The 16,559-nt window shown below is 40.9% G+C and overlaps 1 protein-coding gene across 1 annotated transcript; it reads left to right on the top strand.

The window, feature by feature from the left end:
- The first annotated feature begins 5,743 nt into the window (after nt 1-5,743).
- Nucleotides 5,744-12,360, top strand: MANF (mesencephalic astrocyte derived neurotrophic factor). Its single transcript, XM_001368087.5, has 4 exons — nt 5,744-5,929; nt 9,326-9,453; nt 10,676-10,817; nt 11,908-12,360. The coding sequence occupies exons 1-4, from the start codon at nt 5,842-5,844 to the stop codon at nt 12,090-12,092; spliced, it is 543 nt and encodes a 180-aa protein (XP_001368124.1). The 5' UTR covers nt 5,744-5,841; the 3' UTR covers nt 12,093-12,360.
- Nucleotides 12,361-16,559: the final 4,199 nt, after the last annotated feature.

Raw genomic sequence — 16,559 nt, 5'->3', positions numbered from 1 at the left:
GGAAGGAACTTGCCTACATTACTTGGGTACACAGAAACCATTACTGTTTTCCTTAGAATAGTCAAGGACAAAAGTCAGTATGATTGAAAGGACACTGGGGTAAGAGAGTGTGAGGGGGGAGAAATTTCTCTGCATAGCACTCTTGGGGGGCCAGAAACTCAGTCCCTCAAAGATACTTATCGATTCAAAGGGAGGTGAGCCCCTACAGCCAGATTTTGAAAAGTTTTATAGGATGATTCTTAACAATGCAAGGGAGAGCTAAGGGGGGAAATAGTGGCAATATCTATTTTTTTAATTTGTCTTCTTAAGGTGCTTTTAATAACTAAAATGGCAAATTTAATACTACGTCCATTTCCAGATAAACTGATACCTCCAGCCACCATAAAATTCTCCCAGTAAAATAGCTTATGAAACATTCAGTATCTATAGTCCCTACCACCACCACCTAGAGGAAGAGAGGTATCATACATCATCTGTACTCTAGAACCAATCAAATCAATAATCTTTATCAATTACACTTTTCTGTTTAACCATAGCCAAATCTTCATTGTCCTGCTTTCTACCAACTCCTTCTAGAAAAGTACTGAAATGAAATTGGAAAGTTGTGTTAGGTAGGATTCTGCTTGCAAAGAATAGGGCTATAACTAAGGATTTTTAACACCTGAAGCAAATACAAAAGACACCTTTAGTTTTAGGGCAGGAGAGGTAGAGACCAGCCCTTAAGGTCAGAGATCTCTGGACACCAAGAAATAGAGTTCCCCCTCCCCCAGGGAGAAAGTAGATATGGCATCTTCCCATTTTACCTAATTATTCTTGATAACTAGGAACTAAGGCAGTTGTTTCTTCACACCTGGCTTCTAAGAAGCCTAATTTCTGGGCAGTGTTAAAAAATGCTTTTAAAAAAGGATATGAAAAGGGGCTTGAAACCAATTCTCCACAATGCCTTCAAAATATAATGACAATATTAAAGCTAAAAGGAACCTCAAGGATCATCTAGCTCAACTCTCACTTTATAGAAGACAAAGCCAAAGATTGAGAGTGCAAGTAACTGGCCCAAAGTCATAGGAGAAAATTCATTCAACTCTTTCTGAACCTAAAGCTAAGCTGAGGTGGAATTAAATGGAGCCCTGATCTCACAAGCTCACAGAATGATTGAGTCATATAAAACCTTAGACACCATGGCCTCCAGCACACTTTCACCACCAGGCATCACTTCTAGCTACTAGCTTATTCAATTTAGTAGGAAGAACCATGATATGGGGTCCCATGATAGTCTTGACTGTCATGGCACTCCAATGTACTAAGGGGGATGCCAGAGAAGTGCCATCCTCACTATAGTTCTCAGAGAGTATCTGACCCTCTGTCTCAGCTCCATTTCCTTCTGAATGATTTTGCCAATTAAGTCTAGGGGATATGGTTAGGGCAGTTTTACCCTCTCAGAATCAGATCTAAGTCACCATTATCAAAAACTCTGCCTTGAACTTGCTCTATTTAACTGAACACCAGTGGCATGACTTTGATATAATAGAATTAATTCTCAAGAACAAATGGACTGACCTGGATATTATATTCAGTATTGTATGCTATTGGTATTGGGCTTCATCGTCTACATCTTCATGATAAATTATTTAATTAAACAAAAAATAATAATCCCATGCAAATCAAAATATAATACACCTATCTTGACTATTAAAAAACCAAAATTAGATAAAAATGGAAAACCCTTTTATTGATTTGTTCAAGATTTAATGGCTGTTAATAATCATGTCATCAAAAGACATCCTGTTGTTCCAAGTCCATCAACTATTATTTCCTCTATTCCTAGTACCACTAAATATTTCACAGTAGTAGATTTGTGTTAGAGATTAAGAAAATCCCTTTAACAGTATAAAACCACTAAAAGCAGCAATTCATAGCAACACAATTGCCATCCAGCTACATGCCTATACCCCTAATCCCCTAAGCCCAGCTAGTACCCAGATAGTACTTCTATGATCCCTAGAGTTTTAAGAAAGTTCTCTATCCCATACCTTTCACCCTTCCCATACTAACTTTATTACTCCTGCTATTAAGTAGAAGTGATTAGGTCTGAAAACTCAGGAACCCTGGACCCTTGCTGTCACATCTTGTCACTTGCCACTCTTCTTGTTGCTCACACTTCTCTATACAACAGAGAAGGGGCAGATGAAATGAGCACCACTCCCATCATTCTAGAGAAGAGGAACCCATGGCCCAGTTGAATCAATCTGATTGGGTACCAACTTCCTTTAAATTGGTTTTCTTATTGTTTCTCACAAACAACATTCCCTCTCTCCATCTCTGTACTTTTTTGCAGACTGTCCCTCATATTGGAAGCACCTTCTCCTCACTTCTACCTCAAGGTATCCCTTCTTTCCTCCAAAATTCAACTTAAGAACTACCACATGAGACTTTTCCTGCTGCTCCCAACTCCTATTCTTACATATGAAATTATTTTATTTCATATTTGTATTTGCTTATTATTTTATTTCATGTGTTTGTGTATGTGTATAAACTTCCCAATGAAATATAAGCTCTTTGAGAGCAAAGACTATTTAATTTTTGCCTGTGTCCCCAGTACCTGGCATATAGTGGGCACCTAATAATTGCATGTTTATTATTTGATCTTATAAAGTTTGGCCCACTTTTCTAGCCCATATTGATCTTTTGGGATCCTAACTCTATTATCCATATTATTTATTCTTCCCAGATTTACAGCACCTAAAAACTGAATAAGCATACCATCTATGCCATCATCCAAGTTACTATTAAAAGCCTTAAGCAATAAAAGATCAAATGCAAATTCCTAGAGGCCTCCCTCTAAAACAAAGGTTCTTAACTTTTTGGGGTATCCACTTTGACAGGCTCATGTAACTATGGACTCTTTCTCAGAATAATGGTTTTAAATGCACAAAATAAAATGCTAGGATTATATTATAATGAAATTCAGTTATCAAAGTTTTTAAAGTTCTGAGACCCCAGGTTCAGAACCCCTACCCTAAATTGATATTCATCCATTTTATAATTTGTTTGTTTCTTTGCATTTGGGAGGAGGGGGTGTTTAAATCCTTACCTTCTGTCTTAGAATCAATGCTAGTATTGGTTCCAAGGCAGAAGAGTGATAAGTCTAGGCAACTGGGGTTAGGTAACTTGCTCACACAGCTAGAATGTATCTGAGGTAAGATTTGAATCCAGGTCCTTCCAACTCTAGGCCTGGCACTCTATCCACTGAGCTACCTAGCTCTAATACCCCATCCATTCATTTGGGGTGGCTCTTTGTGATCCAGTAATTTAATCAATTCTGAATCTAACTGTACTATCATGTTGCTCAAAATCTCTCTTACCCACAAGGATAATGTGATAGTTTAACAAATGCTTTTCCAAAATCTAGGTAGAAGAGTGTCTCTATAGTATTCCCTTGTTCAGTGTAATAAATGTAAACTTTTTCTTGATAAAGCAATACTGGATCTTAGACTTCCCTTTTCAAAAGCCTACAAATCATTTCTTTAATAATAGTTTCTAGAATTTGTCAATAAGACTCACTGTTCCATTGTCTGAAGATTACTCTAACACTTTCCTGTTCTTGATTTTTCAAAGACTGATGACAGTCAGTTCCTTCAGTACTTTAAGACATATTATTTAGGTCTAGTGCCTTCAGAAACTATGCACTCTTCCTCTTCCAAACCCCAAATGACTATGTGAGTTTGGGAGATCCTGAGGTCCCAACAGGAAGTTCAAAGAAGAGTCCACCAGAGTACTAATAGTAGCTACAGAAGTCAGAAGATGACCAAAAAGCAACTTCAAGATAGACATGCCAACACATCAGTTTTCAGCGGTCAGAAGAGAAGTGCATCTAATGGGGACTTAGTGATAAGATTTCACAAAGGGAAAAGGATTTCTAGAAACCAGTGAGTTTATCCTCAGGCCTCTTGTGTTCTCTACACTATTTTTCTACTCTAAGTATAAACCCATTCTCCCCATAGACCTTATATGTGGAGATGGAGAAGGTACTCTTTTGGAGGGAATGTTTTTGTAACTACTACAGTTTTTCATAAACCTCCTCAGTAAGTAGCCTTTCTTAAAAGCTCTTTGAGATTTCTGGCTGAATGAGAAATATATCAGTGGGGTCTCAAGAGCAACAGGACTAAAAACTCAGCCTGAGAACTTTGAGAAATAATAGTCAGCTGCCTTTGGGGGCACAGTCAGCCAGTATGAGCAGGAGTTAAGGAGTGGCTCTGAAGGGGATGTGACCATAAATAATAACTAGCATTTATAAAGCACCCAAGGTTTGCAAAGCCTTTATAATTATCATTTCATAAAAACAAGGAGCCTTTAAAAAAAAACGTTATAAATTAGAATGAAGGTGCAAGAAAAGCTGAAGCAATAAGCCAAAGGCAAAGGGGAAAGCCAGGGCTGGCAGACAGAAGGCTTGGAGGAAGAAAGTATCAACTAATAAAATAAAAACCAACCGTTTACTTCCCGTGGGGCACTGTGCTAGGAGCTAGGGATTTTGAAAATCAAGGTGCTTACATCCTGTACTAGGTACACATAAAAGTACAGATAAATAAATGATCTTGAGGGAGAGAATGGGCCTTTGGGGACTTTACCAGGAATTATTCCTTTTTAACAAGGACAGAATTGAAAGAGGGAAAGTAGAGTTGAATTGGCATCTTAATGAAATTATTCTTGAAGGGAAGTGTGAATGGGGGGGGCGGGGGGGGGGTCCTCCCCCACATACACGGCAGGCAAGATACAGCAAGGGCCAAGGAGATTGTAGGGTTAAAGGACTAACTCAGGAGAACGAGAGGTAAAGTTGAGAGAACACAATGAAGAGTGCAGAACTTTGCATCAACTGAAATGACAGAGTGGGGTGATGTCCTGCCTTGGGACAGGTCAGCGTAAGGAAAAGGACTCCGGTCTACAAGTCGACAAAGTCTAGAAACCAGGGTTTAGTTCCCCGCTTAGTTATTAAGAGGTAGATTGGCCCACTCACTAGTGCTGGACGTGTAGTCTGATGCAAATGCTACATCTGACACAGTGGTAAGGCACTGGCTTACCTGAGGCTCAGTTTACCCATCTGCAAAAGAGGCTAGTAACAGTTGTCTCCACACCCTTTGCGAGTTAGGAGCCATTGTTATCCCCATTTTACAGATAAGGAAATTGAGGGGCTTCTTAAATGACGTGCCCAGACACGGCTACTACAAGTCTGAGACTAAAATCGAACTCGGGTCTTTCCTCTTTCAAGTCCCGCGCTCACAGTAGTGAGTGGTCACTAAGGTATGGCGCGTAACCGACGTAACTGAAATCAGCCCGAGGTAGAATATGGGCATGGGAAGAAAACGGAAAGCGAGATATGGGGTCCAAGAAATGTCCAATCAAAACATTCAGAGGAAAACATATTAAGAGCAGCAGCGTTTCCTTTCTTTCCCCATCCACCGCAGCCGTCCTTTTTCGCTTTTATCCACCCTCCACTAGGCGGAGCAACTACCAGGCTACCCCTCAACAAGATGGCCATTCTCACACCAGTTCCGTTTCCGGGAAACCGGTAGCCCAAATCGCCACTTTCCCTATATCCCGCCCTCCTTCAATCAGCGGCCGCCAACTGTCCCGGGCTGAGAGCCGATGACAACGTCATCCAATAAGAAACGGCGTCGTGGAGCCGCCCGTCTGGGCTCTGTGAGGCTTTGGCCAATGGGAAAACTGGACGTAGGAAAGAGCGTAGAGGAGTGGCCAATGGGATGTCGCGGCGGTGGTGAAGCCGGCGCTTGGAGAAGACCTGACTGCCGGGACCGGATCAGTCCGAGCGGCGGCGGGAGCTAGAAGATGTTGGTCATTCACGGGCTGGCGGTGGCGCTGGCCCTGACTGTGCTGCCGGGCGGGAGCCGGGCCCTGCGGCCGGGTGACTGCGAAGGTGAGAGCGACAGAGGCGCCGGTTCAGCCGGGGGAGGGAGCCGAAGCTGCTTGATGCCTGAGCCGTGGCCATGGCCCCGGCCGAGATGGGCTGGGACGAACCCTGAAAAAGGGACCCGAGGAGCCGGGCCTCGCCTTGGGGTGGGGTAGGACCGGGGAAGGGAAGAGTAAGAGGAAGAGTCTCATGGCCGGCTTAGTCCAAGAGGGGAAGAAAGTGGGATGAAAAGGTCACCCACCACCTTTATACAAGAGGAAAAACTAAGGCTCACTTGTCACTGAAGATGAGCTTCTTCCCCGCCCCGTCTCCAACTGGAGAATCTTCAAAAGCTCTCAAGTTTTTCCTTCTTCCCCAGCATTTTGAGCCTAGGCTTCCTCTCACGGAAAATGGTGGGGCGGGGGTTCCATTAGAACTTGTAGTACCCATTAACCAGTGTTGGAGAGAAGTCCTTTATAAACCTGAAGGCACCATACAAACGTAAAGTCCAACCACAAATTCAAAAGAGGAAGGGGTTGGCAGGGCAGTCCTGTGTGCACTTGGTCTTGGAGAAGAAACAAATGGAACTTAAAAGTCTGGGGGAAAGAAAGGACAGGAGGGGAGCAATTCTTGAGGAAGCCAAAAGGTTCTGGTTAATGAGAGTTCTGTCCTAGCCTGATATACTTGATCCCCTCGATATCCCAGAGTTGCTTCTAAGTGAAGCTAGATGAGATTGATCTTCTCGTTCAACTGTTTCTCTAATAGAGCCCTTGCAGCACTAAGACTCTTAGCTATGCCACTTCTTAATAACAGACAAAGGAGCAAGAGGGTGAGACCCTTGACCCTGTGTCTAGTTTGGTTGGTTGGCTTTTTTAATCTACAAAATGGGGCTAATAATACAGGTATTACAAGACTTTCCAGGATTGAGGATTAAAATCATAGGCTTCTAGAATTAGAGATCATAAGGAACTTTAAGGTCATCTGGCCTGACCCCTTGTTTTTTTTACAGTTGAGAAATTATGGTCCAAAGAGATAAAACCACACAGATTAAGAATAGTGGCAGTGGCAGGATTTAAACACTGTTAACACCATAATAAAACTAAATTAAGTATTTTGAAAGTATGAAATTATCCTTTACATCAAATTACTTTTAAATAGTAAAACACGAATATCCAAAGAAATTAAGAACCATGATCATAACTGTGAAATGAATGTCAGTTTGATCCAGCACTCTCCAGTGGGCCTTGCTGCATTATGTGAATCATAAAGTGCTATGTAAATGTTTGTTATTTGGAAAGAACCCTTATTAGAAGGTGTTCTAATCCATTACCATAGACTGCCCCCCTAGAGGATGCAAAAACTGAAAGAATGTGGGTGGATCAGTGCAAATCTGCAACTGTCAGGAAAAATCATACTGATATTTTGGTAACTCAAAAGACTTATTACTGAGTCTCTAAAAAAGATTTTCTGCTTTCCTCTTTTGGCAGAGCTGTTATGTTTTTAGAGTCAGTTTATATTAGCCCATCACCCAAAGCAGTGCTCTGAACTGTTTCCATATTGGGAAGGCCTTTTGAGTTGCCTCAGTTCTTATATATTAAAGCTGTTCTTGCCACTCACCTAGTTCAAATACTAGGCCAGCAACCTAGTTCAGGTACTCATCATTTCTTCTCTGTGTAACTACAATAACCCCATAATTTATCTTAATTGCTTCCAGTTCCTCCCGTCTCCAATCCATCCACCACCCAGCTACCAAAGTGATACTTCCTGTAAGGCGCAGGTTTTACCACATAAGGAGTCAATAGGCATCTATTAAGTATCTTCAATGTGCGAGGCACTAAAGGCAGATAGAAAAAACTGTGACAATCCCTACTGTCAAGGAATTTACATTCTGTTGGGGAGGCAACATTTATATGTATGTTTATACTTGTTTGTATACATATCTGGGGTACATATTTGACACACAAAGTATTTAGGGAAAGAATGACTTCATGTACATGAAGGGGTTTTAAGAAGGTTCAGTGAGTTGAGAGATATCTTTCTTTCAATAGTTTGATATTTTCTCTTAAGACTGAATACAGCTTTTCCTGTTAGTTATTTTAAAAACCCTTCACAGCCTGACTCCAAACTTTCTTTCTCACTTAATTCACATGATTCCCCATCCTGCATCCAGCTGACTGGCTTTATGCTATACAATGCTGCACCCTCTTTCTAGCATCTCTGCTTTTTATTTTTATCTTCTTATCTTTTGTCCTAGTATGATACTAAATATTGGAATGGTAATTTGGGGTTGAGTGACTTGCCCAGGGTCACACACCCAGACAGTATCTGAGGTCAGATTTTAACCCAAGACTTCCTAAGGGCAGACCTGGCTCTCTTTCCACTCAGCTACCTAGCTGCCCTTGGCATTTGCCTTTGCACAAGCTGCCACCAGCCCAGAATTACTTTGTGTTATGGGTAAAATCCATCTTTATCTGGGTTTTATATTGATAGTTGATTAGTTCTGATCAAGTGTTATATTTGTGTATATTTTGTATTAACTACACTTGTAAGACATATGTCCTTTTTTTCTCTATCAAGCTCCTTGAGAGCAGGAACTTAATAATTAAATTGAGTGATGTGAATTTGGACAAACCACTTCTACAATCTGGGCTCATGCAGTGTGGTACTCTTTTTCTCTTAAGGACATTCGGGGTTAAAAATTCTGTAATGCCTTGGGTTCTCATGCCCATGAGATTATAGGTCTAGATGTGCCCATTAAATTTGTTGAGTTTGGCTACTACAAAGTCAGGGAATTCCAGAGTTTCGGATTCTTTATTCTGAAACAGATCAGTTTTAAAGGAAAGTTTGTGAGCAGCAAATTTCTCAAAACCATCCAGGTAGTGGAGGAGAATTTCACCATTCTCAAAGCTGCAGGGCTAATTGGGCAACTAAAACCAGAACCAGAAAGGACTCTCAGCTAACCAGATCATTAAGTATATGATGCATAGAGTAAGCCCATGCATCAGGAAGCTGTTAGGATATTTATGGGTCTCTGATACATTGTTCACTTTTTTTTCATAGAAATATATACTCAGGTGTCCAAAGTAGGCCATCCTAAGTATAAGCAGACCAGGCAGGCAATGTGTTATGTTTTCCTCCCTGTACCACAATGCCTAGAATGCCACTGTTAAAAGCATATTACCTTTTGTGAATAATTTAAACACATTAGTACTTAGCATGATTTAGTTCCAGGTTAACTGTTATATATGGCATATTGGGGGGTGGGAAACCATGAGAAAGCTACTGTCTTTCAGTATAGTTAAACATTAAAAGAACTGATTATAGTTAATTCTTAGAAGACAAGTCTCTTGATAATATTTTTCTGACTATTTGGGATGAGCACAGATGAGACTACAATAACTTTCCCTTTCTGTTTTTTTATAGTATGCGTTTCTTTTCTGGGAAAATTTTACCAAGACCTTAATGACAGAGGCGTCACATTTTCCCCAAGCAACATTGAAAATGAACTGATGAAGTTTTGCAATGATGCAAAAGGGAAAGAAAACCGTTTGGTGAGTAAATGCCAAGTCTTGGTCTTCTCTAAATGGTATTTGGATTATTTCCTAGATGGGTTTATCAGAACCCAGTGATAAAAGATAATTTTTTTTTTCTGTCCTGAAGGCCTGTTCTAAGAATTTAATCTGTGCTGATTGGATTCAGCCTTTAAGTTCAGTTCTTTTATCAGCCAACTTTCCCCCTCATAGTTTTGTCATCAAGCAAGGTAAAGTAATTCAAGACTGGAATAACCTTCTGTGACTTCAGACAACTTCTGGGATATGTTTTATATACTTAACGTCAGAATGGATCTATTCTTATGGTCAGATATACATATATATATTTGTATGTATCCCTAGGTTCTTTGGCCCCAAATCTAACTCTCAACTCTGCTGCCTGTTTTCCCTGTGGTTTGGAGGCCTGTTTGACATTAACCTTTTGTTCAAGACATGTGTCCATATGTTTAAAAAATATATAGATATACGTAGATAAGTGCCTGAAAGGAAATATTTGCCTTCAGTGCCTTTTGGAGATCTGATTGTTAAGAGTTTGAATGATTATGGCTTGAGAAATTCAGTCTAGGACAAAGCAAATACTAGGATATCTTAGACAGGGTAATAAGATGTAGCCCAAGGCTAGAAACATTTGAGATAAAACTAGAATTTTAGGAATAACTTTGGCTTTGTGCAGTATCAGCTATTGTTTTTGCCTCTTCCCTCCTCAACTCCATGTGCTGATTTCCCTGGCTTTCTTTAAGTCTGAATTTTAAATCTTATCTTTTATTGGAAGCCTTTTCTACCCCCTCTGTTAATTATTTCCTATTTATCCTATATGTACCTTGCTTCATCTATATTTGCTTGCTTGTTGTCCCTGTTGTTATTGCAAACTCCTCAAGGGCAGGAACCGGTTTGTTTGTTTTTACCTTTCCTTGTATCCCCAGTACTTTGCACTAATTTACTCTGGCACATAGTAGGCACTTAATACATTTTTCTTGATTGTTATCTGTAAAAGTAATTGTCCTACCAAAAAAAGAAAGTCAGAACTGGACAATATGGGACCAAGTTTGGCCCTAAAGAAGAGAGATGAAAATGCATTTCTATGTATCCCTCCCTTTTTCAAAAAATGTAAGAGGTCAAGATCTGGATCATTGCATATGTTGTCCGACTTAGCTGGTCTGTTGGTTATCTTTGCCAAAATTGATGTAAAGGTTTCTTAAGTACTTGTTCTTTCTTCCTCCAGTGCTATTACATTGGAGCTACCAGTGATGCAGCTACCAAGATCATCAATGAAGTGTCAAAGCCTCTTAGCCATCACATCCCTGTTGAGAAGATCTGTGAGAAACTAAAGAAGAAAGACAGTCAAATTTGTGAGCTCAAATATGGTGAGTTTTGACCCCACCTCTAGAGGCCTCTTCAAACATCAGGGCAAAAAGAAACAAGCATTTATGTAAGAGAAGGGAAAAGGGCATTAAGTACCTCCTGTGTGCCAGGCTGTGGTGAGTGTTTTATAAAGATTATCTCATTTGGTCCTCACAACAGCCCTGGGAAGTGGGTGCAGTTCTCCCCGTTTTACAGTTGAGGAAACTGAGGCAGATGGGTTCTATGCTTGCTCACACATCTAGTAAATGTCTGACGCTGGGTTTGAACTGGGATGGCCCCATGCTCTTCTGACTGCCTGAGTGGCATAGGCGATCTTCTCAGATGGGTGCTTCATCTCATCAGCTACTTTAGTGGGACATGGATTTCACACTGGTCTGGAATTCTTAGCCACATCCAAAAAATTCTGGGAGTACTCATGTGGTATAGTATTAGCCTGGTCACAAAGACATAGACTGCCTTAGAGCCAAAGCCCAAAAGTATTCTTGCTGAGGTGTAGAGGTTTTGCCTATTTGTTTTAATAGCATTCAAACATTGCCTGAGTTCTCAGGAATAACAAGAAGTTTCTTTCAGGGCCTATTGTAGAAGCTGCCTGGTGTTCTGAAAGAGGTCTGCAAAAAGGATCCAGTTAGTGAGCTGGTCCCACGGTTTATCATTGGCTATTAAAAAACATAGAGCCCCTTCACGACGTTGTTTTTAAACAAGTGTTGCTGATTCAGCTGTCTGAAGCAGGCATTTTAACTTTAAATATCTTTATGGAGAGTAGTATTTGAACGTTGAAGGCTAGGCATTCTGGTCCACTGTGTCCAGCTCAGTGCCTTCCCAAAGAAGGTTTTTATTGAATGAGTGACCAGTGGCCTGTTGGGAGAATTGACATTGTCTTCTCTCGGGTCCTTTGCCTACAAGCCAGCTGTGTTACAAAAACACTGGAACTCCATCTTAATAAGTGGTGTAACTGCCTTCTTTTAAGTGACAGAATAACTGTAAAGAAGAGGCTAATGAAGAGAGTGAGTAAAAAGGAATAAAAGCAGGAACGGCTGGCCTGGTGCTATATGTTCTTTCTCAGTTACTAACATTACCTCATCTCTCCTCCAGATAAACAGATTGACCTGAGCACAGTGGATCTGAAGAAACTCCGAGTTAAGGAATTGAAGAAAATCCTGGATGACTGGGGTGAAATGTGTAAAGGCTGTGCCGAAAAATCAGACTACATTCGGAAAATTAATGAACTGATGCCCAAATATGCCCCCAAGGCAGCTAGTTCACGGACTGATCTTTAGTTTGCACTGAGCTTTGTAGGTATCTGAGAAGAAATCACATTTAATCTCTGTTTCAAACCACATTTTGTAATTTATTTTTTAAGAGGGCTCCTGATGGTGTCAGATCTGAAACCTGGGGCTTGATTCAAGATGCTGGTTCTACAGCTCCCTTGTGTCTCTCTCTGTACTGTTTCTTCTTCATTTTGTTGTTTTCTTTTATTTCTTCATTTAGGACTTCACAATATGTATGGGATTTTTTTATTAAAGTTTTAAAAAAACTTTAAAAAAAGCTATCAAGAGTCTGTGCCATTCTCAGCTTTGATAAGATTGCTTTGCTCTATGACTGTTCCTTGAGAACCAAATTACAAAGTGACCAGACTCACTTCCTAGATCGTGAGGGGCAGTATTGGTCAGATCTCATGTTAGAGGGGTAGATAGCTCTGTATTTACACGATAAAGAATGTTCAAATCCTACTTGTGATACTGGCCAAGTCACAGATCAGTGCTCTAGACCAGTGATGGCAAACCTTGTAGAGTCCGAGTACCCAGACTACAACCCTCATGCTGTAAGGAAGCCCCCTGCCTTACTCAGACAGGGGAGGGAGGAAGTGCTCCTGGGCTGCTGGGCAGAGGAGCTGGCAATGTGAGAAATGTCCTCCCGTGCATGTGGAGGAGGGGGAAGGGAGCAGCCCCCTCTGGTACGCATGCCATGGGTTCTCCGAAGTGGCTCTAGACAATTCCAAGACCAGAAGTTGCTGCCCTGCACTGGTAAAGCATGTTTGTTTATCCAAATGGACCCCCTACCACGAAATCTGAGGTCCAGTTCCTGGATGCCCAGGAAACTGAATTCCTTGAGTAGATATTTTCTGGTTTGATCATCTGCCCTACCTTCCAAGACCCAAAAAACTTAGTATAAATAGTGACTTTATTAAGAAAAATTGAATCCTTCTAGTTTTTCCCCAAGATGTAGCTAATTTGAAGCTTCCGTGCCACATCTCATTTGCTTTGTATATGTCTTCCCTACTTGAGGCACCACCCATCTGCCCATGATAGTATTACTTTGACCCTCAGGAGCTCGTTCATTGTCTCAGCCTGGGGTGTAGAGAAGACAAAACTTTTTTTTTAACCCTTACCTTCCGTCTTGGCATCAATACTGTGTATTGGTTCCAAGGCAGAAGAGTGGTAAAGGCTAGGAAATGGGGGTCAAGTGACTTGCCCAGGGTCACACAGCTGGGAAGTGTCTGAGGCCAAATTTGAACCCAGGACCTCCTGTCTCTGGGCCTGGCTCTCCATACACTGAGTCACCTAGCTGCCCCCTGACAAAACTATTTCTTAGTATAATAAGTTATTAGGAGGGGCAGTGAAGAAGACCAAGAGGGAGATGAATAAAATGGATGATAGCACTAAGAGACTTTAAATGAAAATGGATCCACAAAGGAAAAGAGACTTGTCCAAAGTCAAATAGTACTAAGGAATGGAGTCTGATTTAAATTTTGTTAGCTATTGCTGCCTCCTCAAAGTTCCACGGTCTGCACAACCCAAGTGGTGACCCCTATACTAAAGCAGACCCAACAGCAACCAGTAGGAGCTTCTTTGAGAAAGGTCAAGACAAGCCCAGATTCTGGAAAATACATGAAAGGGAACTCGGTTTTAATAGGGATCATAGTTCTAGCTGTCTTTTCTTGAGCAAAATAGCAGCTGTGAACGTAGGCCCCAACCTCAATAACCTGCAGCCAATTTTGCCCAATAGGGGCTAGTAGTGGGCACAGTACAATTGAAAAACTGGCCCAAATGTAGGATCTTGCCATATGAGAGATGTCATTTTTTTGTAATTATTTCTACTAAGTGAAAACAGATTGTGCCCTTCTAGAAGAGTCATATTCTCTACTGCCTTCTCAAGAAAATATAATGTATGTCACTATGCAGAGAAAATTTTAAATATGAAAACCAAAATGACATGCAAAAAGGACTATTGTATGTGCAGGTTTGGGGGTGGTTTTTTAGGGAGTTTACTTTTCAAAATACCATCTTCTGCTTCACCTTTTAGTTCAATATAAACCAGTAATATTTAACAATTTAAAGAGATTTTCCCCCCGGCATATAAAGGGCTTTATCCTGGCTGTACTATTTGTTTGAGGTTGGTATATTACTTGAGATTTATCCCTAAGAGTCCTATGAAGTCTAGTGTTCTGTACTTGGTCCCTATTTTCTTAAATGATTTCCCTTAGTGAAGAATATAGGCTTTTTCATTTCATGTCTTTCTGAAAACGACTATAATTCTTTATATGATTTCTTCATGTCTTAGTCTCCATGTTGTAGAGATTCCATGTATTCTTCCAGTCTTACTGTCTTTGTGCTTTGCTTAATTTGAGTTTCAAATCATCCTTTTTTGTCAGTGCTCTTTTGGAGAGAAGCTGTCATCGCCCCCATTTTTGTCTTTGATATTTTTTGAGAGTTCTAAGTGATGAGCTATCACCCTGGAGAGCCGAGGATTCTCCATCCTTTTGATGTTTTTTAATTTTTTTTATGTTCCTCTTTTGAGCCATTCTGTTGCTTTTTATCCTTTCATCAGGGAATTTTTTAGTTGCTTTCTATTTTGGAGACGCTGGACAAGTACTATAGTAATGATCACGGAAAGGGGATGTCCTAGTTTTCAAAAAAGGAGATTGTAGACTGCAGACATCAGGGTGAGTTTAACTTTAGTTCCTAAAAAAATTTGAGGAAAAATAGTCTTTAAAGGTTACCATCAAAATAATTTTAAATGGGGGGCAGCTGGGTAGCTCAGTGGATTGAGAGCCAGGCCTAGAGATGGGAGGTCCTAGGTTCAAATCTGACCTCAGACACTTCCCAGCTATGTGACCCTGGGCAAGTCACTTGACCCCCATGGCCTAGCCCTTACCACTCTTCTGCCTTGGAGCCAATACACAGTATTAACTCCAAGACAGAAGGTAAGGGTTTATTATAAAAAAAAATAATAATAATTTTAAATGACAAGCAGAAAAAGAAGCAATGATCACAAACAACATGGTTTCTTCAGTAATAGGTCACACCCCAAATGACCAATTTCCTTTTTTAATGAAAGTTACCAGACTGGTAGATTGGTGTAATGTTTCAAATAACAAAGATTTCAGCAAAACTTTGGACAAAATCTCTAAGTGACTCTCATGAAAAAGACAGATAGATGGACTAGATGATACTGTAATTAGAGTAATCATTAATGTTTTTATGTAAACTTGGAAAATCTTTAGTGAAATGACTCCAGAGATCTCTGCTTGGATCAGACTTTACTATTAATTTGCCTTGGTCTGGAGACAGCTACATGCCCCAGAGGATTGAGAGCTAGCCCTTGAGAACCCATATTGACCTCAGACACTTCTGGTGGTGTGACCCTGGGCAAGTCACTTAAACCCCATTTCCCAGCCCTTACTGTTCTTCTGCCTTGGAACCAATACACAGTATTGATTCCAAGATGGAAGGTAAGGGTTAAAATAATATCCTGAGAGGTAAGAAGCAGACAAAAAGGAATACTTGACTCTGCAATATGAATTCTTTCCCTGATAGCTTCTTAATGTCCGGATCATTTTTGCCCTTTCGCTTTCTTTGTAGGATCATATATTCCGTGGGTGCATTAGAGATTAAAAATCAAGCCTGAATTGTACAAAATTAATCAAATCATATCTAAGACTAAAGTTTTAATCCTGTAGTATTGAAATGGTTTCCTTCTGTTTCAATAATAACAGCACGAAAATGTGAGATTCAAATAATCAGTTTTAGGACTTTCATGGGACAGCTACTAAAAATGAAAGAAGCTGACTGCCACTGCTAGCATCAAAAGATCATTGGGGGACTGCCTGATCACATGGGTCGGTGGGGATATGATTGGGGATGTAGTCTCTACAGGGGGCCAGTTCACTGTTCCTCAGACCATTGGCGGGCTGGACTATAAAAACCTAACCCTAACCGGGCAGCAGTATACGCAGTGTGGAATCCCCTCCCCCAGACGGCACAGCACCCTGTTCTAAGACAAAGGATTATGTCATCGGAAGTAGTACTGTACACGAGCGGCATCGCCACATGCTCCTCTCACTGACCACCAATGAAAGAGGTGCCCCTTCCGGAAGTGCAGTGGGGCCGGATACATGGCCTCACGGGGCCGCATGTGGCCCATGGGCCGTAATTTAGGGGCCCCTGCACTAGACGATCACCCTAGAGCAAATATCAATAATAAGGAAAGGAGTCTTGATCAATGACACGTAAAACCCAGTGGAATTGCACATCAGCTACAGGAGGGGGGTGAGAGGAGGGGAGGGAAAGAACAGGAATCGTGTAACCATGGAAAAATATTCTAAAATAATTAAACTTAATTTAAAAAAAAAGATAATTGGGGGAAAGGCCAGATGGCTCAGTGGATTGAGAACCCAGGCTAACAGATGGGAGGTCCTGGGTTCCAGTGTGACCTCAGACACTTCTTAGCTGTGTGACCTTGGG

This window comes from Monodelphis domestica, chromosome 7 (genome assembly GCF_027887165.1).
Source record: "Monodelphis domestica isolate mMonDom1 chromosome 7, mMonDom1.pri, whole genome shotgun sequence".
NCBI lineage: Eukaryota > Metazoa > Chordata > Mammalia > Didelphimorphia > Didelphidae > Monodelphis > Monodelphis domestica.
The sequence above is the reverse complement of the archived record's forward strand: the minus strand, read 5'-3'. Positions and strand labels throughout refer to the sequence as shown.